The sequence below is a fragment of the Eschrichtius robustus genome, chromosome 19 (assembly GCF_028021215.1).
Source record: "Eschrichtius robustus isolate mEscRob2 chromosome 19, mEscRob2.pri, whole genome shotgun sequence".
NCBI classification, from domain to species: Eukaryota; Metazoa; Chordata; class Mammalia; order Artiodactyla; family Eschrichtiidae; genus Eschrichtius; species Eschrichtius robustus.
This window is the reverse complement of record NC_090842.1, coordinates 37611022-37634401: the sequence shown is the minus strand read 5'-3', so window position 1 is coordinate 37634401 and position 23380 is coordinate 37611022. Positions and strand designations below refer to the sequence as shown.

General features: G+C 38.7%; 1 protein-coding gene across 1 annotated transcript; it reads right to left on the bottom strand.

Annotated features, from left to right (window-relative positions):
• Window positions 1-4289: 4289 nt before the first annotated feature.
• On the bottom strand, window positions 4290-13764 carry CEACAM18 (CEA cell adhesion molecule 18). Its single transcript, XM_068527113.1, is given in 6 exon segments — window positions 4290-4591; window positions 4594-4674; window positions 4677-5064; window positions 5066-5211; window positions 5214-5342; window positions 13536-13764. Coding segments are annotated over 6 exon segments (1275 nt in total).
• Between the last annotated feature and the right edge of the window lie 9616 nt (window positions 13765-23380).

Here is a 23380-nt window from a genome sequence, read left to right as displayed (position 1 = left end):
ATAGCCAAAAGGTAGAAACAACCCAGTGTCCATCAACAGATGAATAAACAAAATGTGTTATATACATACAAGGGAATATTATTCAGCCTTAAGATGAAATAAAATTCTCATTCATGCTACAATATGAACCTTAAGTATTATTCTAAGTGAAATAAGCCAGATACTAAAGGACAAATGTATGATTCCACTTATGTGAGGTACCTAGACTAGGCAAATTCATAAAGACAGAAAGTAGAATAAAGATCACCAGGAGGTGGGGGGAGGAGAGAATGCGGAGTTATTGTTTGATGCGTACAGAGTCTCTTTGGGATGGTGAAAGAGTTTCAGAAATAGAGAGTGGTGATTGTTATACATGATTGTGAATGTACTTTATGACACTGAATTATACACTTAAAAATGGTTAAAATGGTAAATTTCGTTATGTAGACTTTAACCACAATTTTAAAAAAACATAAATCCACCTCAACCCACATAAAACTAAAATAAGACGTCTAAAGTCCTTGGGCCATGTATAATGCCACAAAAATGTTCGATAACTACATCTGGCAAGCAGCTCAGCCCAGGAATGTGATACCATAATAGCATAATAAATACCAAAAGGCTCTCAAGCAGATTTCTCTTACTGGTTAAAACAGATGGAATTTTTTCATTAAAAAAAAGAAGAAGAAAAATATTAGAGCTTTTTGATGGTTATGTTGTTAATAGATTCTGAACAAAGATTAGTTTAGAGACCAAAGAGATGGCATGTGCTTTATCACACATCAGGAAAACATGTATAATCAGACTCTAAAGTGTTTTCTATTGATAGCAACTGGTTAAAACCAATATGTGGCCTTTTTGTACATTTTAAAACCTGAGAATAATTATGAGGTAAATAATAGAGGCAGAACACTTCTACTTTCAGCCAAGATGGAGTAAGGACTGGATTTACTCTACTATCAGTTTTTTTTTTAATTTTAGTTGTGGCATGCGGTATCCTTTAGTTGAGGCATGCGGACTTCTTAGTTGCGGCATGCAGACTCTTAGTTGTGGCATGTGGACTTCTTAGTTGTGGCATGCATGCGGGATCTAGTTCCCCAACCGGGGATCAAACCCAGGCCCCTTGCAATGGGAGTACGAAGTTCCACCCACTGGACCACCGGGGAAGTCCCTACCCTACTATCTGAAACAACTAAAAATCTGGACAAAGCATATGAAAGAACAGTTCTCAAGACGTTAGCCATCAGGCAATAAAGGACAGTGATGCATGAGAGATGGGGAACAAACAAGGTGAACCCCATGATTGCTCCAGTTTCCAGAAACCCAGAGAAAAAGTAGAATGTATTAAGTAGAGACATGGAAGATATTAAAAAGTCTTAAAATGAAATTCTAGAAATAAAAACTACAACATCCGGGCTTCCCTGGTGGCGCAGTGGTTGAGAGTCTGCCTGCCAATGCAGGGCACACGGGCTCGAGCCCTGGTCTGGGAGGATCCCACATGCCGCGGAGCGGCTGGGCCCGTGAGCCACGATTGCTGAGCCTGCGCGTCTGGAGCCTGTGCTCCACAACAAAAGAGGGCACGATGGTGAGAGGCCTGCGCACCGCAATGAAGAGTGGCCCCCGCTTGCCACAACTAGAGAAAGCCCTCGCACAGAAACGGAGACCCAACACAGCCAAAAAAAGTAAATTTTTAAAAAAAACCAAAAAAACAAAAAAAAAATGATGCAACTCATTTGAGCAGCTAAAACAATTATTAAAAAAAAAAAAAAAAAAAACTACAACATCTGAGACGATAGATACACTGGATGGAATTAAAGGCAGGTTAAATGTTGCAGAAGAAAAGATTAGTGAACTTGAAGACAAAGCAATGGAAACTATCCAAAAAGAAATTAAAAAAAAAAAGAGAGAGAGAGACTCTAAAAAAAGCAAAGAAAGAAAGAAAAGATGAGAGCAATAGTGAGATATAGGACTTCAGGAGGCCTAATATGTGTATAATCAGTCTCCAAAGGAGAGGGAAAGAAATAATGGCCAAAAAGTTTCCAAATTTGATGAAAACTGTAAATCCACATATATAAGAAGCTCAATGAACACAAAGGATAAGAAAAATCACTCCTTGTCATTCAGGTTTCAGCTAAAATGGCACCATCTCAGAGAAGCCTTCCCTTACCACCAAACCTTAAGTAGCATTATGGAATTATCTTGTCTTAAAAATTGTTTACTTTTTATTGCATATCCCTAACTCCTCCCCTCAGTATAAGCTTCACAAGGACAGGCCCTTTTCTGCATTCTTTACTAGAACACATAGGCACTGTGTTCCCAGGACCTAGCAGAACACCTAGCATTGAGAAGGTACTCAATACATATTTTATGGGTGAATGAATAATTTTATCCATTCCTAACCTTTAGTAAAGAATTCCTGTTTCAAAATCCTTCTCAAATGATCAAAACCATTCTTTTTGCATTCCCAACATTTCCTTTTGCTCCCAGATTGATATAATGTTGCCACTGAACAATAAGGCATCTATTAGTACTAATTGTCTTTGCCTAAAAGTAAAGTCACCTCACCGTTTCTCGAGGAATGACCTATAAGAAAACAGTGTTTCCAGGCCAGATTGACTCCAGGCAAGGCTCTGGCAACACTGCTGCCAAGCTTGACATCCAGCTTTCCAGAGAACATATTCTCAGCTCTCCAGTAGAACATCATTTCCATCAAAACAGTGGTTTACTGGACAGCTATTATAGGCAAACATTTTACACTTTATATACATTATTTAATCTATGATGAGATTACGGATAAGGCAACTGAGGCCTAGGAAGGTGAAGTAATGTACCTAGTCACATGACTAGTAAGTAGCAGAATATAAACCTAAGTCTGTTTGACTCCAAAATGTTGTTCTTTATACAACACTGAGATGAAATTTAAAGTGTTATGAAATTGCGGCTAAGTATCAAACAGCATACATCTCTGTAGGAGGGATATAACTTCCAGTCTGCTTTCCACCTAATAAAATGAAAAAGACCAAATTAGTAGCTCAATCACAGAGCCTCTACTATTGTCTGAGATGATAATCAACAACAAACACTTGCCTCAGCCAAGGTATTTTCTCTTAAAGCTAGGAAGATTTAAACACCTGAAGTCTTGAATAAAGGAAAATTATTTTACAAAACTTCATGTATCAAAGATATGTGACTATATGAAGAAAATGAAGTTTCTACATTCTAGAGGATTGGTTGAAGGGTAACAGAATACCTTTCATTAACTTTAAGATGTACTTTTTCATTTTTCACATTTCAGCATCTCTGAAATTCATGTGCATCTTACAATCAACCATCACCCAGGCAGCAGTTTATGATGTGGCTATCAACTTACATGAGTGAATTCAGCCATAGCCATTCATATTATCATTGCTTCTATGTCTAAATAAGTCTAAAATAACTTTTTTAAAAAGTTGTTCAAGACATATTTTTCCTTTTTTATGGAGATATAATTGACATATAACGTTGTACAGTTTAAGTTGTACAATGTGTTGGTTTGATTCATTTATATATTGCCATAGGGTTACTACTGTAGTGCTAGCTAACACCTTTATCATGGCACATATTTATAATTTCTTTTTTTGTAGTGAGAATAGTTAAGATTTAGTCTCTTAGCAATTCTGAAGTTGTAATACAGTATTGTTGACTATAATCCCTATGTTGTGCATCAGATTTCCAGAACTTATTTATCCACTAGTTGTAAATTGGTACCCTTAAACAGCATCTTCTCAGTGCCCCCACCCCCAGCTCCTCGTGACCACCATCCTAATCTCTGTCAAAATAACTTCTTTTTTTCTTCCTTCCCCGCCCGCCTTCCAAAATAACTTTTTTTTAACTTCATGCTGTTTTACCATTATTGGGGTTTTTTTCTAATAATAAGAACAATTTATATACTTTGTGAAGAAAAAAAAAACCACTTCAGAATATACAGTAAAGTGAAAAGAAGGAAATTGAGATAGCACTGTTGATAGGTAACATTTTCCACAATTTTTGCACAGGTGCGTATATATGTGTGTATATATATGTGTGTGTGTATACACATAAAACTGGAAAACACATACATACATACACACTGTAATATTACAACTATATCAATTAACTAATCTATACTTTTCACAATATGATCCTATCAGATGCAGGTTTGCATTATGCATTTCTAACCTGGCAACAAGTTGTGAACATCCTCTGCATCAGTAAGTGGCTTTCCCCAGCGTGGTTTCTAACAATGACAGATTCACTCAACATGTGCTGCATCCCATTTAAGCAATTCCCGGTTATTGGGCATGTATAGGTTGTTCCATTTCTCTGTCCCTGGCAATGTTGAGATGGGGCATATCTGATGGTCCCATGGTGTCGGATAAGGAAGTGGAGGAGTTGGAACCCTCCTTGCCCATCTGGTCTTGTCTTCTATGTCTGAGGTGGATGATCATGTAGCCCAATTTGCCCTGGTAGAGTAATGTCTGATCAGGGTATGAATGAGGAATGCACAGAAGAGGACACCACCCACTGCTGTCACCATGATGAGAAATACCAACAAGGATCCTGAGATGGTGAAACCTTTACTAAAAACAGTCCTGTGCCAGGGCACCTGGAGCTGGACTTCCTGATATCTGTATCTGCCCATCTGGTCCCAGATCAGATTCAGGAGGGTAATTTTTTCTCTGAGAAGTTCAGGAGGAAGCCGTTGTGGATCCACTGGTACTTGAATTCTGGTCTGGAATAGGAGATACACTCCATCTCCACCTGGAAGCCCATCTCAGCAGGCAGGATGCCATTGAAGTTACGGGGCTTACTCCTGATCAGCACACTGGAGGGACCATAGGTCAATGTCGGAAAGATTACTTCACTTCTCTCAATAATCTGTGGGAGGATTTCTATCCCACACCGAAGTGGTGAGTTGTAGCTGCTGACCCTTTGGATGATGAGTGTCTTGCTGTCTGGGGAGACTGTCATGTGGTCATAGCTGAACACCTGTGTGTAATTCACATACCACTTGACGTTAGTGGCACTGGTGTGGCAGACAGCAGCCACGGAATCCATGTTCTCTGCCCACGGAGCTGATGTTGACTGAGATGCCTGGGATTTCCAACTCTCGAATCTCAGGCCAGCCAGTTGCTCTCTGGGTCCCATTGCTGGCTTCTACCCATACAGTGTAGCTCCCTGTGTCACTTAATTGAGACCCCCTGATCAGCAGTCACCTGTCATGGACATGCTTTCCCGACTGCTGAACATGGGCCCATGCCACAAGGACCAGCTCCCCCCAGAGGCTGCATCTATATCTGGAAAGGTCCATGAGCTGCGTAGGTCCTCCTGGTGGAGGGGTCTCTCTAGGGACCAGGAAGCCTCTTATGCCCTTTCACAGACCTGCATCAAAATAACTTTTAAATAAGTATAAAATTAAAATTCTAAAGGTTGCTTATTTCTTTCTTAGTATTACATAAAATAAGGGTGTGGCTCACAGTTGATGATGTCTTAGATTTAATGAAGTTCAATATTTCATTTGGGAAGACACTTTTATTGGCCTTTTGGTTATGAACAGGTTGGCACCCCTATCCCTTCAGGCCCCCACCCCAATATGGGAGGCACAGCACAACAAAACCACAGGAATTTTCCATTCTTCAACATACATTCAGGCAGCCAAAGGATTGGGGCTCCTGAGAAAGAAAGGTGATGGGACAAAGAGAAAGGGCTCTGTAGGCAAAGGCTTGACGTCAATGAAGAAACAAGCAAGTGCAAGTTTTAAAGCTGAAGTAGTCAGCAGTAGTAGCAACAGCATAATCACACTATCTCTAAGCACCTAAAACAAGTCAGGCACCAAGTGCTTTACATTAACTCATTTAATCCTGTAACAAATATATGAATTAGGTACAATTTTTATGTCCATCTCAGAAGTTCAGAAAAGCTAAGTAACTTGTTCAAGGTCACATGGCCAATAAGAATGACCTTGGTTAATTCCCTAGTCAGTCCCATGCAGTAGTGATGTCTAGAAAGCTTTACAGACCAAGATATATGTGGAGGGCATATTACAGCCAAGTGAAGGGTCTATCAGGTGAACACTCGCTGTCAACTGCAAAAAATGTGGAGAGTTGAGTTAGGGACAATCCAGGAGCTTATGTCCCTAGCAGAAGATTTAGAGAAGACTTAGAAAATTGTGGATTACATAAGGAGTACAGTCAATTGATAGAGATAATGCCCAAAGAAATGGGATTATCACTAGGGTGGAAGGCTGAATGGAAGTGAAGATATTCAAGCAAGGACCTTACCATCCCTCTAAGGATCTGATAGATTTTTCTCATTGGGACTCAAGCCTGTCCCAATCATCATACTGTTGTCTTAGGGAGATGAGAAAGGAGGAAAAGAGTCGATCCTTAGCTACCTCCTATATCCCTGGGGCTTTATTATCAGTGCCTGAAATTTGTGGTCAAGAATTGAGTCCTTGATTTTGTGAGGTTCCACCATTCTAAACATTACTGAGCTGTCAAAGAACCCAGCAAGGTACAGTGCCAAAGATCTAATTGAAAATAATCCTAGTTATTACCCAAGCTTTCCTTGACCCCCCAGTAAGGACAGGGGTTGGGAGGTTTATACATTAGACATTCTTTTCCCTACTTAAAAAGGAATATATCAATACCAGATATAATGAAGGTAGACTGGTAAAAAGATCAACTCCATGACTCTAAAAGCCTGTTTTTGTCCCTCTACTCTACCCTCTTTTATGTAACAATTACTGGTGTTATTTTTTGAGCACCTTCCAGGCACTATGCTACACACCCTGCTTCCCCAAATAAATTCCACTTGTGGACAGCAGCTTCACCCCATGCCCGAGAGTTCCAACCTGCCCTTCATGATGGCCTGTCCTGTGGATTTCAGACTTGCCTAGCCAGCCCCCTCAATCATGTAAGCCAATTATTTGAAATAAATGTCTTAATATATATCTACTTCTGATTCTGCTTCTCTAGTTGAACCCTGACTGATATAGACTTTGATACCAGAAGTGGTTCTAGAGGAACAGAATTTAAGGATGAGTTTTTGTAACTGATTCTGGATTTTCTGCAATTGGTTCTCTAATCTTATTAACGGCACTAATGACTCTATTTCCAGTGGTAAAAAGGACAATAGTAGTTCATGACATGATGTGGCAAGAGAGATTTGTAAAATATCATCATTGGGTACTCCTAATCAAATACCTATAGAAAGTGAGATTCTAGGTGACTGTGTATTTGCTATATTAGGATATTTTACTCAAACTAAGGAATGTGATGCATTAAACACAACTCACATTAATATAAAACCCCATGTTAAAGACCTCTTACCCTCCTGGCCCCATGTGACCAGAGGGGCTGGCGAAAACACTTGCAAGTGGTGCTCAAGCCAAGAGAGGGGCAGGCAGAGCAGGTCAGCTTGAGCTAAGACAATAAAGAGCTTTGCCAACTTTAGAGCTACTTCTCCCACTGTGCCTGGGCAGGGAAACTAATTCGTAGCCCTGCTCATTGCTGAATACAGTCTCAAACCTGCATGACCAGGGAATCTGAGCAGACAGGAAACTGCATAGCCCATTCAACAGCCCTGCTTACAGTAGCACTTGAATAGAGGCACATCTTGTAGATTTCCCCATCAGCAGAGCAAAACCAGTGGCCTCACCTGACCAGAGAATTCAGTGCACCCTCTCACCAGATTCAGGTCCCCAGACAACAAGCCACACAGACCTGGGTCCCATCCTGTTGCCCTGCCAGGGCAGAGAAGCTAATTCAGAGCTCTGTCTACTACTGAATGTAGTACCCAGTCCTGACCATCTAGTAAGCCTGACCAGAGAATTCAAGCAACCATAGAGCCCATCTGACAGCCTCATTTGGGTAGGGAACCTAGCCAGTACTTCTACCCAACTGTTCTCAGCCAGTGGCACCCACCTCATCTCCATCTTCAGAATTCAAACAGTTGTCTCTCAGAGAAACAGACCATAATAGCAGGTTCCATCTGCCCAAGGACACTACCAGCAGACATGCCCAGAAACCTAAACTGAGTTGACTGGGGAAGATCTGTCTCTTCCAAAGCAAACCTGATAAGCCTGGAAGAGAAAATCCAAGTACTCAAGTGTGCAGACACGTCCATAAGGAATCAAGGATCATGAAAAACTAAGTAAATATGACACCACCAAAGGAAACTAATAAAGTTCTAATAACTGATTTAAAGAGAGAGCTATAAACTGTCAGACAAAGAATTCAGAATACTCTTAAAATTGAATAAACTACAAGAAAACACAGGCAAACAGCTAAAAGATATTAGGAAAACAATGCACACACAAAACAAGAAGTTCAACAAAGCAATAAAAACAACCAAAACAAACAATCACACAGAAATCCTAGAGTAGAACACTACAATAACAGGAATGAAGAATTCATTAGAGAGTTTCAAAAGCAGACTCAACCATGCAGAAGAGAGAATCAGTGACCTGGAAGATAGGACATTAGAAATTATCCAGTCAGGGAAGAAAAAAGAATGAGACAGTGAAGAAAGTCTAGAGACTTATGGGATGCAATGAAAAAATAAATTCACATTATGGGAATTCCAGAAGGAGAAGAGAAAGAGAAAATGATAGAAAGTATATTTAAAGCAAAATGGCTGAAAATTTCTCAAACCTAGGGGGATACATGGACATCCAGATCCCTGAGGTCCAAAGACAGGTTGAACCTGAATAGGGCCACACCAAGACACATTATAATTAACTTGTTAAGGAATTTTTAAAACAGCAGAGAAAAGAGAGAAATTACATACAGGGGGACCCACATAAGGCTAAAGGCAGATTTCTCAACAGAAACATTTCAGTCCAGGAGAGAATGGGACAACGCATTCAAAATATTGAAAGCAAAAACTGTCAACCAAAAATACTATACCCAGTGAAGCTGTCCTTCAGAAATGAAGGGGGGATAAAGACTTTCTTGAACAAACAAAAGTGAGAGAGTTTATTACCACTAGACCTACCTTACAAGATATGCTAAAGGGAGTTCTGTGAGTAGAAGTAAAGCACACTACGTAACATCATTAAAAGGTAGTGTAAAACTCACTGCTAATGGTAAATGTACAAAGTTAGATTCTGTAATTTGGTAATGATGGTGCATAATTCACTTACAACTCAAGTTTAAAAGTTAAAAAACTGAATGTATTAAAAATAACCATAACTATAATAATCTATTATTAGTTACACAATAGAAAAATATGTAAATTTAACAGCAGTAATCTAGAATGTGAAGGGGAGGAGAAGAAAAAGTGTAAAGTTTAGAAATTCTATTGAAGTTAAATTGCTATCAGCTTAAAAAAGGATGTTATAATTTTAAGCTATTTTATGTAAGTCTCATGGTAACCACAAGGGGAAAAACCTGTAGCAATTACACAAAGGAACATGATAAAGAAGTCAAAACATACTGATACAAAAGACATCAAAACACGAATATAGAGGGCAGGATAAGAAACAAGGAGCAATTAATCTATAAAACAACCAGAAAACAGTCAACAAAATGTCAATAGTAAGTTCTTACTTATCAGTAATTACTTTAAACATAAATGGATTAAATTCTCCAATCAAAAGACAGAATAGCTAAATAGGTTTTTTCTTCTTAACAAAAAACAGGGTAGTTACACTTATATCAGACAAAATAGACTTTAATTTTAAAATGGTAAAAAGAGGCAAAGAAGATCATTACATAATGATAGAGGAGGTCAATCCATCAAGAAGATATAACAATTATAAGTATTTATGTGCCCAAAATTGGAGCACCTAAATACATATAAAGCAAAAACTAACAGAGTTAAAAAAAATAAAAAATAAACAGTATTACAATAATAGTTGGATACTTTAATACCCCACTCTCATCAATGAATAGACCATCCTGATAATCAATAAGGACACAGCAGACTTGAACAACACTGTAGACCAAATGGACCTAATAGGCACATATAGAACAGTCTATCCAACAACAACAGAATACACATTCTTCTGAAGTGCACGTGGAACATTTCATAGGACAGACCACATGTTAGGCTGCAAAACAAGACTTAGCAAATTCAAGGAGATTGAAATCATACCAAGTATCTTCTTTGACCACAATGGTATGAAACTAGACATCAATAACAAGAGAAAAACTGGAAAATTAATGAACACATGGAAATTAAACAACACTCTCCTAAACAACCAATGGATAAAAGAAGCTAAAGGTGAAATTTAAAAGTTTCTTGAGACAAACGAAAATGGAAACTAAACATACCAGCACTTATGGGATGCAGCAAAAGCAGTGCTAAGAGGGAAGTTCATAACAATCAATGCCTGCATTAAGAAGCAAGAAAGATCCCAAATAAATTACCTAATTCTATGCCTTAAAGAACTAGAAAAAGAAGAATAAACTGAGCCCAAAAATAGCAGGAAAAAAGGAAATAATAAGATTAAAGCATTAATAAATGAAATAGAAGATATAGAAACAACAGAAATGATGAGCAGAACTAAGAGTTGGGTCTTTGAAAAACTAAAATTGACAAACCCTTAACTAGACTAACCTAGGGAAAAAAGAGAGGGGACCCAAATCAACAAAATTACAAATGAAAAGGAGACTTTACGACTGATACAACAAAAATTCAAAGAATCATAAGAAGCTGCAATGAACAACTATACACCAACAAACTGGACAACCTAGAAGAAACAGAAGAATTCTAAGAAACATACAAGTTATCAAGAGTGAATCAAGAATACATTAAAAATCTAAATAGACCAACTACTAATATGGAAATTGAATTAGTAATAGAAAATCTCCAAACAAAGAAAAGCCCAGGACAAGATGCCTTCACTGCTGAGTTTTACCAAACATTCAAAGGATTAACACCAATCCTTCTCAAAATCTTCCAAAAGCTCAAAGAAGAGGGAAAACACACAGATGGCTAACAGGAACAAGAAAAGATGCTCAAAATCACTAATCATCAGGGAAAAGCAAATCAAAACCACAATGAGAAATCACCTCACACCAATCGGAATGACTATTATCAAAAAGACAACAAAAAAACAAGTGTTGACAAGGATGTGGAGAAAAGGGAACCCTTGTGCACTGTTGGGGGAGTGTAATGGCGGCATGCATTCCATAATGGGTGCAGCCATTATGGAAAACAGTATGGAGACTCCTCAAAAAACTAAAAATAGAACTATCATATGATCCAGCAATTCTAATCCTGGGTATTTATATGAAGAAAATGAAAAAAATTAATTAGAAAAGATACATGCACCCCTATGTTCATTGCAACATTATTTACAATAGCCAAGATATGGAGCCAACCTAAGTACCCATCAATAGATGAATGGGTAAAGAAGATGTGGTATATATACAAAATGGAATATTACTCAGCCTAAAAATGAATGAAATCTTGCCATTTGTGACAACATGGATGGACCTACAGGGTACTACTTTAAGTCAAATAAGAGAAAGAGAAATACTGTATGATTTCACTTATATGTGGAGTCTAAACAACAAATGAACAAATACAACAAAACAGAAACAGAGTTATAGCTAGAGAGAACAAATAGGTGGTTGCTAGAGGGGTGGGGGTGAGGGGAGAAAAGAAATAGGTGAAGGAGATTAAGGGGTACAAACCTCCAGTTTCAAAATAAATGAGTCACAGGTTTTAAATGTATAGTGTGGGGACTATAGTCAATAACTATGTAATATCTTTATTTAGTGACAAATCACAACCAGACTTTATTGTGGTGATCATTTTGAAATGTATAGAAATATCAAATCACTATGTTGTGTAACAGGAACTAACCCAGTGTTGTAGGTCAATTATACTTCAAAAACAAACAAACAAATTCCTAGAAAAAGAGATCAGATTTGTTATTACAAGAGGCAGGAGGTGGGGGGAGGGGAAATTGGACAAAAGTGGTTAATAGGTACAAACTTCCAGTTATAAGATAAAGTACTAGGGACGTAATGCATGACATGATAAATATAATTAACACTGCTGTATATTATATATGAAAGTTGTTAAGAGAGTAAATCCTAAGAGTCCTCATCACAGGAAAAATATTTTTTCTATTTCTTTAATTTTGTATCTATAAGAGATGATGGAGGTTCACTAAACTTACTGTGTTAATCATTTCATGATGACTATAAGTCAAATCATTTTGCTATACACCTTAAACTTATACAATGTTGTACACCAATTATATCTCAATAAAACTGGAAGAAAAAAATTAACTGAGACAAGATTTAAAAAAATAAAGGCAATAGGCATCATATTAAAGTTGCAAACAAACAAACAAACAAAAACAAAAAAGAGGAGGAACACTCCCAAACTCATTTTACAAGGCCAGCATTACCCTGATACCAAAAACCAGAAAAAGACATGATTAGAAAACTACAAACCAATATCCCTGATGAATATAGATGTGAAAATTCTCAATAAAGTACTAGCAAACTGAATTCAGCAGCACATTAAAAGGGTCATTCACTGTGATCAAGTGGGATTTATCCCTAGGATGCAAGGATGGTTCAACATACATAAATAAATCAATGTGATATATCACATTAATAGAATGAAAGAAAATAATTATATGATCATCTCCACAGATACAGATAAAGCACTTGGCAAAATCCCACACCCATTCATGATAAAAACTCTTAGCAACTTAGTCAGAAGAAACATATCTCAACATAATAAAGGCCATATATGACAAGCCCACAGCTAACATCATACTCAATGGTGAAAGTTTAGAAGTTTTCCCTCTAAGATCAGGAACAAAACAATGTGCCCACTCTCACCACTCCATTTAACATAGTACTGGAAGTCCTAGTTAGAGCAATCAGGTCATGAAAAGAAAAAAAGGGTATCAGAACTGGAAAGGAAAAAGTAAGACTGTCTTTGTTTGCAGATGACATGATTATACATACAGAAAATCCTAGACTCAACTAAAAAACCATTAGATCTAATCAATGAATTCGGTAAAGTTGCAGGATATAAAATTAACATACAAAAAGCAATAGCATTTCTATACACAACCAACAAATTTTCTGAAAAAGAAAAAAAGATGTTGATCCCATTTACAGTAGCATCAAAAACAATTAAATACTTAGGAATAAATTTAACCAAGGAGGTGAAAGAGCTCTACCCTGAAAACTACAAGACACTGATGAAAGAAATTGAAGAAAACACAGATAAATGAAAAGGTAGCCAATGTTCATGGATTAGAAGAATTAATATTGTTAAAATGTCAATACTACCAAAAGCCATCTATAGATTCAATGCAATTCCTATCAATATTCCAATGGCATTTTTTAACAGAAGTAAAAACAAACAAACGAAAGACTCCTAAAACTTATATGGAAATACAAAAGTTCCTGAATGTCCAAATAAGTGCTGAGAAAGAAGAACAAAGCAGGGGGCATCACACTTCCTGATTTTAAGCTATACTATAAAGCTATAATAATCAAAACAGTATGGTACTGGCAAATGCCAGTGAGCCTATAATTGGCCTCAGCCCTTGCTACCTGCTCTGGCCCCCTCTGCCACTACATAGGCACCTGCAGCTGGCCCCTGCAGCTGAGTATGTGCACACCACTGGCTCCAACCACCACCACTGCCTGCCCTGCTACCAGTCTTGGAGGTGCCACTTAGGAGCCCAAAAGATCTTGAAGCCACAGAATTCCTGCAGTGCTTGCCAAGGACCACACAGTTGTCAATACTGTGGACCCCAATGTCCTGGAGCCAAAGAGACATCATATACCATTGGACCCAGTGCCACCATGCACCTTTCCACATGGCACTCTGCATCACTAGACCAGGGTCACAGCATAACCAGTAAGGGTCCCTATCAGCAGATAGAAGGCTTCCCTTAACAAAATCAGTCAGTAAAGTCTGGAGGAGGTGACTGCTTTTTCAAATGTGCAGATACCTATACAACACTACAGGGATCATGGAGAATCAGGGGAAACATGTCTCCACCAAAGGAATACAGTAAAATTCCAGTATCTGATCACAAAGAAATGGAAATCCAGGAATTGCCTGACAAAGAATTCAAAATAATTCTTCTATGAATACTCAGAGAGCTACAAGAGAACACAGATGAAAATTTTAATGCTATCAGGAAAACAATACAAGAACAAAATGAGAAACTCAAAAAAGAGATAGAAAACAAAAAAAGAACCAAACAGAAAATCTGGAGCTGGAGAATACAATGACTGAAATAAAGAATTGAATAGAAAGCTTCAAGAGCAGACTTGAACAAGCAGAAGAGCGAATTGGTGATCCAGAGGACAGATTGATTGAAATTTTACAAACAGAAGAGCAAAAAGAATAAAGAATGAAAAGGAATGTAGAAAGCCTACAGAAGTTATGGGACACCATCAAAAGAAATAATGTATACTAGGGGAGAAAGGAGTAGAAAGCTTATTTCACTAAATAATGGCTGAGAAATTCCAAAATATGGGGAGAGATTAGGCCATCAAAGTTCATGAAGCAAATATGTCACCTCAAACTCTCAATCCAAAACGTTTTTCTCTAAGACACATAGTAATAAAAGTGTCTTGGACTTCCCTGGTGGTGCAGTGGTTAAGAATCCACCTGCCAATGCAGGGGACATGGGTGTGAGCCCTGGTCCGGGAAGATCCCACATGCTGCAGAGCAACTAAGCCCATGTGCCGCAACTACTGAGCCTGCCCTCTAGAGCCTGCGAGCCACAACTACTGAGCCCATGTGCGACAACTAATGAAGCCCACATTCCTAGAGCCCTGCTCTGCAATGAGAAGCCACTGCAATGAGAAGCCCATACACCACAATGAAGAGTAGCCCCCACTCGCTGCAACTAGAGAAAGCCTGCGTGCAGCATCGAAGACCCAACACAGCCAAAAGTTAATTACTTAATTAATTAGTTTTTTTTTAAACTGTCTAAAAACAAAGGCAAAGAGAGAATTTTAAAAGAAGCAAGAGAGGACTTCCCTGGCAGTCCAGCGGTTAAGACTTCCACTCCAGGGGGCATGGATTTTATCCCTGGTCAGGAAACTAAGATCTCGCACGCTGCACATCACAGCCAAAAAAAAAAAAAAAAAAAAAGCAAGAGAAAAAAATCTCTCTCATACAAGGAAACCCCCATAAGGCTATCAGTGGATGTCTCAGCAGAGACCTTACAGCCCAGGAGAGAATGAGATAATATATTCAAAGTGCTAAAAGAAATAAACGACCGAAGATGGTGGACTAGGAGGACGTGGAATTCGTGTCTCCACACAACTAGGGCACCTACCAGGCACCGGTGGGGGACCACAGACACCTAAGGGGATGGGAGGAATCCCCAGCAACAGGGTAGGATGTGGGGTGGGGAGTGAGGGGGGAGGAGAAGTGGAGGTAGGACAGGACCAGTGCCCCTGAGGGGCGGCTGGGGGAGAGGAAGGGATCACACGCCCAGAGGGGGAAAGGGGGGGGGAACCATTGGAAGGTCAGAGGATCAGAAGCGAGCGTAGCCAACGTTTCCCCTGTGCACTTGGGCCCTGGGGAGCCTGCTGAGATCCCGGGCCTGATCCTCTGCCAACCAAGGTCCCCTCCAAACGCATGGGTCCTGAGGGAGTGGGAGGGAGGGAAGGGGGAGCAAAAGTAAAGGCCAGACCGACAGGACTGGCATCCCTAGGGGGCGGCGGGTGGAGAGTAGAAATTCCCACACATGGTGGGACCCACCCACGCTTCAGCAGCGAAGGGGGAGACGCTCGGGAGAGTGGAGGAACAGAAGGGCGCATGGCCAGCACTTTCCCTGCTGACTTGGGCACCAGAGAGCGTCTTGGGATCCTGGGCCTAATACTGTGCCCTCAGAGGCTCCCTCCAGCATTGCAGAGCTTAAACCCTGTCCCTACACCCCCACTCAGGGCCCTACTTCTACAGGCGACACTCAGAGACCACCTCTGAGACCCGCTCCAGCCACACTGGGCCTAAACCTCACCCACAAAAGCTCACTCACAGCTTACCTCCAAACTCTGGAGCTCCACTCTCCAAGGGCCCCCTCAGAACGTGCTGCCTTTCCCCTGCCACCAGGTCCTAGGCCTAGGACCCACCCCACTCTTGAATGTCGCCCTGCCTAGGCCCCGCCCACAAGGCCTTTTCCAGCTGCATGGGTCCTGAACCTAGTCCCCACGCCCACCCTAAACCCCGCCCTCGCCTAAGCTCCGCCCCCCACAGCCAAGGCCTTTTATGGTATTTTTTTTTCTTTTTTCTTCTTTTAGGTTGTGGTTCTGTTTTACCCCATTGTTGTTGATTCATCTATATTATAATTTTTTCTAATAAATCTTTTATTTTTCTAATTTTATTTTATTATTTATCCTTTGTTATTGTTCTGCTCCCCCCCCCCTTTTTTTTTCTTTGTTTTCTTTCTCTTTTCTGTTGTGGTTCTGTTATACTTTGTTGTAGTTCTTTCAATTATATTTTTATTTTTCCTAATATACTTTTTATCTTTCTAATTTTTTTAATTTTTAAAATGTTTATTTATTTATTTTCTTATTAGTCATCCATTTTATACACATCAGTGTATACATGTCATTCCCAACCTGCCAATTCACCACACCACAACCCCAACCCCCCGCCGCTTTCCCCCCTTGGTGTCCATACGTTTGTTCTCTACTTCTGTGTCTCAATTTCTGCTCTGCCAACCGGTTCATCTGTACCATTTTCTAGGTTCCACATATATGCATTAATATACAATATTTGTTTTTCCCTTTCTGACTTACTTCACTCTTATGACAGTCTGTAGATGCATCCACGTCTCTACAAATGACCCAATTTCGTTCCTTTCTATGGCTGAGTAATATTCCATTGTATATATGTACCACATCTTCTTTCCCATTCGTCTGTCGATGGGCATTTAGGTTGCCTCCATGACCGGGCTATTGTAAATACTGCTGCAATGAACATTGGGGTGCATGTGTCTTTTTGAATTATGGTTTTCTCTGGGTATATGCCCAGTAGTGAGATTGCTGGGTCATATGGTAATTCTATTTTTAGTTCTTTAAGGAAGCTCCATACTGTTCTCCATAGTGGCTGTATCAATTTACATTCCCACCAATAGTGCAAGAGGGTTCCCTTTTCTCCACACCCTCTCCAGCAGTTGTTGTTTGTAGATTTTCTGATGATGCTCATTCTACCTGGTGTGAGGTGATACCTCATTATAGTTTTGATTTGCATTTCTCTAATAATTAGTGATGTTGAGCAGCTTTTCATGTGCTTCTTGGCCATCTGTTTGTCTTCTCTGGAGAAACGTCTATTTAAGTCTTCTGCCCATTTTTGGATTGTGTTGTTTGTTTTTTTTTTAATATTGAGCTGCATGAGCTGTTTATACATTTTGGAGATTAATCCTTTGTCCGATGATTCGTTTGCAAATATTTTCTCCCATTCTGAGAATTGTCTTTTCGTCTTGTTTATGGTTTCCTTTGCTGTGCAAAAGCTTTTAAGTTTCATTAGTTCCCATTTGTTTATTTTTGTTTTTATTTCCATTACTCTAGGAGGTGGATCAAAAAAGATCTTGCTGTGATTTATGTCAAAGAGTGTTCTTCCTATGTTTTCCTCTAAGAGTTTTATACTGTACTGTCTTACATTTAGGTCTCTAATCCATTTTGAGTTTATAATTGTGTATGGTGTTAGGGAGTGTTCTAATTTCATTCTTTTACATGTAGCTGTCCAGTTTTCCCAGCACCACTTATTGAAGAGACTGTCTTTTCTCCATTGAATATCCTGCCTCCTTTGTCATAGATTAGTTGACCATAGGTGCATAGGTTTATCTCTGGGCTTTCTATCCTGTTCCATCGATCTATATTTCTGTTTCTGTGCCAGTACCATATTGTCTTGATTACTGTAGCTTTGTAGTATAGTCTGAAGTCACAGAGTCTGATTCCTCCAGTTCCGTTTTTTTCCCTCAAGACTGCTTTGGCTATTCGGAGTCTTTTGTGTCTCCATACATATTTTAAGATTTTTTGTTCTGGTTCTGTAAAAAATGCCATTGGTAATTTGATAGGAATTGCATTGAATCTGTAGATTGTTATGGGTAGTATAGTCATTTTCACAATATTGATTCTTCCAATCAAAGAACATGGTATATGTCTCCATCTGCTGGTAGCATCTTTAATTTCTTTCATCAGTGTCTTCTAGTTTTCTGCATACTGTCTTTTGTCTCCCTAGGTAGGTTTATTCCTAGGTATTTTATTCTTTTTGTTGTAATGGTAAATGGGAGTGTTTCCCTAATTTCTCTTTCAGATTTTTCATCTTTAGTGTATAGGAATGCAAGAGATTCTGTGAATTAATTTTGTATCCTGCAAATTTACCAAATTCATTGATTAGCTCTAGTAGTTTTCTGGTGGCATCTTTAGGATTCTCTATGTATAGTATCATGTCATCTGCAAACAGTGACAGTTTTACTTCTTTTCCAATTTGTATTCCTTTTATTTCTTTTTCTTCTCTGATTGCCGTGGCTAGGACGTCCAAAACTATGTTGAATAATAGCGGTGAGAGTGGACATCCTTGTCTTGTTCCTGATCTTAGAGGAAATGCTTTCAGTTTTTCACCATTGAGAATGATGTTAGCTGTGGGTTTGTCGTATATGGCCTTTATTATGTTGACGTAGGTTCCCTCTATGCCCACGTTCAGAAGAGTTTTTAACATATGTGAGTGTTGAATTTTGTCAAAAGCTTTTCTGCATCTATTGAGATGATCATATGGTTTTTATGCTTCATTTTGTTAATATGGTGTATCACATTGATTGACCTGCGTATACTGAAGAACCCTTGCATCTCTGGGATAAATCCCACTTGATCATACTGTATTATCCTTTTAATGTGTTGTTGGATTCTGTTTGCTAGTATTTTGTTGAGGATATTTGCATCAATATTCATCAGTGATACTGGTCTGTAATTTTCTATTTTTTGTAGTATCTTTGTCTGGTTTTGGTATCAGGGTGACAGTGGCCTCATAGAATGAGTTTGGGAGAGTTCCTTCTTCTGCAATTTTTTTGGATGAGTTTGAGAAGGATGGGTGTTAGCTCTTCTCTAAATGTTTGATAGAATTCACCTGTGAAGCCATCTGGTCCTGGACTTTTGTTTGTTGGACGATTTTAAATCACAGTTTCAATTTCATTACTTGTGATTGGTCTGTTCATATTTTCTATTTCTTCCTGGTTCAGTCTTGGAAGGTTATACCTTTCTAAGAATTCGTCCATTTCTTCCAGGTTGTCCATTTTACTGGCATAGAGTTGCTTGTAGTAGTCTCTTAGGATGTTTTGTATTTCTGTGATGTCTGTTGTAACTTCTCCTTTTTCATTTCTAATTTGATTGATTTGAGTCCCCTCCCTCTTTTTCTTGATGAATCTGGCTAATGGTTTATCAATTTTGTTTAACTTCTAAAAGAGCCAACTTTTAGTTTTATTGATCTTTGCTATTGTTTTCTTTGTTTCTATCTCATTTATTTCTGCCCTGATCTTTATGATTTCTTTCCTTCTGTTAAGTTTGGGTTTTGTTTGTTCTTCTTTCTCTAGTTCCTTTAGGTGTAACATTAGATTGTTTATTTGAGATTTTTCTTGTTTCTTGAGGTAGACTTGTATAGCTATAAACTTCCCTCTTAGCACTGCTTTTTCTGCATCCCATTGTTTTTGGATCATCGTGTTTTCATTGTCATTTGTCTCTAGGTATTTTTTGATTTCCTCTTTGATCTCTTTAGTGATCTCTTGGTTATTTAGTAACGTATTGTTTAGCCTCCATGTGTTTGTGTTTTTTACGTTTTTTTCCCTGTAATTGATTTCTAATCTCATAGCGTTGTGGTCAGAAAAGATGCTTGATATGTTTTCAGTTTTCTTAAATTTACTGAGCCTTGATTTGTGACCCAAGATGTGATCTATCCTGGAGAATGTTCTGTGCGCACTTGAGAAGAACGTGTTATCTGCTGTTTTTGGATGGAATGTCCTATAAATATCAATTAAATCTATCTGATCTATTGTGTCATTTAAAGCTTGTGTTTCCTTATTAATTTTCTGTTTGGATGATCTGTCCACTGGTGTAAGTGAGGAGTTAAAGTCCCCCACTATTATTGTGTTACCGTTGATTTCCTCTTTTATAGCTGTTAGCAGTTGCCTTATGTATTGTGGTGCTCCTATGTTGGGTGCATATATACCTATAATTGTTATATCTTCTTGGATTAATCCCTTGATCATTATGTAGTGTCCTTCCTTGGTCTTGTGACATTCTTTATTTTAAAGTCTATTTTATCTGATATGAGTACTGCTACTCCAGCTTTCTTTTGATTTGCATTTGCATGGAATATCTTTTTCCATCCCCTCACTTTCAGTCTGTGTGTGTCCCTAGGTCTGAAGTGGGTCTCTTGTAGACAGCATCTATATGGGTCTTGTTTTTGTATCCATTCAGCAAGCCTGTGTCCTTTGGTTGGATCATTTAATCCATTCACATTTAAGGTAATCATCGATATTTATGTTCCTATTACCATTTTCTTAATTTTGGGGGGTTAGCTTCTGTAGGTTCTTCTCTTGTGTTTCCCACTTAGAGAAGTTCCTTTAGCATTTGTTGTAGAGCTGGTTTGGTGGTGCTGAATTCTCTTAGCTTTTGCTTGTCTGTAAAGCTTTTGATTTATCCATTGAATCTGAATGAGATCCTTGCTGGGTAGAGTAATCTTGGTTGTAGGTTCTTCCCTTTCATCACTTTAAGTATATCATGCCACTCCCTTCTGGCTTGTAGAATTTCTGCTGAGAAATCACCTGTTAACTTTATGGGAGTCCCCTTGTATGTTATTTGTTGGTTTCCCCTGCTGCTTTCAATAATTTTTCTTTGTCTTTAATTTTTGCCCATTTGATTACTATGTGTCTCGGTGTGTTTCTCCTTGGGTTTATCCTGTATGGGACTCTCTGCACTTCCTGGACTTGGGTGGCTATTTCCTTTCCCATGTTAGGGAAGTTTTCGACTATAATCTCTTCAAATATTTTCTCTGGTCCTTTCTCTCTCTCTTCTCCTTCTGGGACCCCTATAATGCGAATATTGTTGCATTTAATGTTGTCCCAGAGGACTCTTAGGCTATCTTCATTTCTTTTCATTCTTTTTTCTTTATTCTGTTCCGCAGCAGTGAAGTCCACCTTTCTGTCTTCGAGGTCACTTATCCGTTCTTCTGCCTCAGTTATTCTGCTATTGATTCCTTCTAGTGTTTTTTTCCTTTCAGTTATTGTATTGTTCATCCCTGTTTATTTGTTCTTTAATTCTTCTAGATCTTTGTTAATCATTTCTTGCATCTTCTCGATCTTTGCCTCCATTCTTTTTCCGAGGTCCTGGATCATCTTCACTATCATTATTCTGAATTCTTTTTCTGGAAGATTGCCTATCCATTTCATTTAGTTGTTTTTCTGGGGTTTTATCTTGTTCTTTCATCTGGTACATAGCCCTCTGCCTTTTCATCTTGTCTATCTTTCTGTGAATGTGGTTTTTGTTCTACAGGCTGCAGGATTGTAGTTCTTCTTGCTTCTGCTCTAATTTTTTAATTTTTTACTCTTTGTTATTGTACGCTCCTTTTTTTCCCTTTTCTTTTCTATTGCTGTGCTGCGTGGCTTGCAGGATCCTTGTTCCCAGGCCGGGGTCAGGCCTGAGCTCCTGTGGTGGGAGTGCTGAGTCCAAACCACTTGTCTAACAGAGAACCTCAGACTCCTGGTAATATTAATCAGAGTGAGGCCTCCTGGAGCTCCTCATAGCAGCAGCAAGACCCAGCTCTACCCAACTGCCTGAAAACTCCAGTGCTGGACGCTTCAGGGCAAGAAACCAGTAAGACACGAATAAAGTCCGGCCCATAAAAAAAAAAATGAATAGACAAAAAAATATGTTACAGACAAAGGAGTAAGGTAAAAACCTACAGGACCAAATAAATGAAGAGGAAATAGGCAACCTACCTGAAAAAGAATTCAGAGTAATGATAGCATAGATGATCCAAAACACTCTAGAAGGAATCAATAGCAGAATAACTGAGGCAGAAGAACAGATAAGTGAGCTGGAACATAAAATGGTGGAAATAACTGCTGCAGAGCACAATATAGGAAAAAGAATGAAAACAATTGAGGACAGTCTCAGAGACTTCTGGGACAACACTAAACGCATCAACATTCGAATTATAGGGGTCCCAGAATAAGAAGAGAAAAAGAAAGGGTCTGAGAAAATATTTGAAGAAATTATACTTGAAAACTTCCCTAACATGGGAAAGGAAACAGCCATCCAAGTGCAGGAAGTGCAGAGAGTCTCATACAGGATAAACTCTGGTAGAAACACACCAAGACACATATTAATCAAACTAAAGAAATTAAATTCAAAGAAAAAATATTAAAAGCAGCAAGGGAAAATCAACAAATAACATGCAAGGGAATCCCCATAAGGTTATCAGATGATTTCTCAGCAGAAACTCTACAGGCCAGAAGGGAGTAGCAGGATATATTTAAAGTGATGAAAGGGAAAAAACCTACAACCAAGATTACTCTACCCAGCAAGGATCTCATTCAGATTCAATGGAGAAATCAAAAGCTTTACAGACAAGCAAAACCTATGCAAATTCAACACCACCAAACCAGCTTTACAACAAATGCTAAAGGAATTTTTCTAAGCAGGAAACACAACAGAAGGAAAAGACCCACAAACACAAACCTAAATCAATTAAGAGAGTGGTAATAGGAACATATATATCGATAATCACCTTGAATGTAAGTGGATTAAATGCTCCAACCAAAAGACACAGACTGGCTGAATGGATACAAAAAAAGAGACCCTTATATATGCTGTCTACGAGATACCCACTTCAGACCTAGGGACACATACAGACTGAAAGTGAGGGGATGGAAAAAGATATTCCATGCAAATGCAAATCAAAAGAAAGCTGGAGTAGCAATACTCATACCAGATAAAATAGACTTTAAAGTAAAGACTGTTACAAGAGATAAGGCAGGACACTACATAATGATCAAAGTATCAATCCAAGAAGAAAACATAACAAGTATAAATATTTATGCACCCAACATAGGAGCACCTTAATACATAAGGCAAATGCTAACAGTGATAAAAGGGGAAATCAACAGTAGCACAATAATACTGGGGGACTCTAGCACTCCACTTACACCAATAGAGAGATCATCCAGACAGAAAATTAATAATAAACACAAGCTTTAAATGACACAATAGACCAGGTAGATTTAATTCATTTGTATATCACATTCTACCCAAAAGTGGAAAGATACACTTTTGTCTCAAGTACACACGGAACGTTCTCCAGAATAGATCACATCTTGGGTCAAAAATCAAGCTTTGGGGGCTTCCCTGGTGGTGCAGTGGTTGAGAATCTG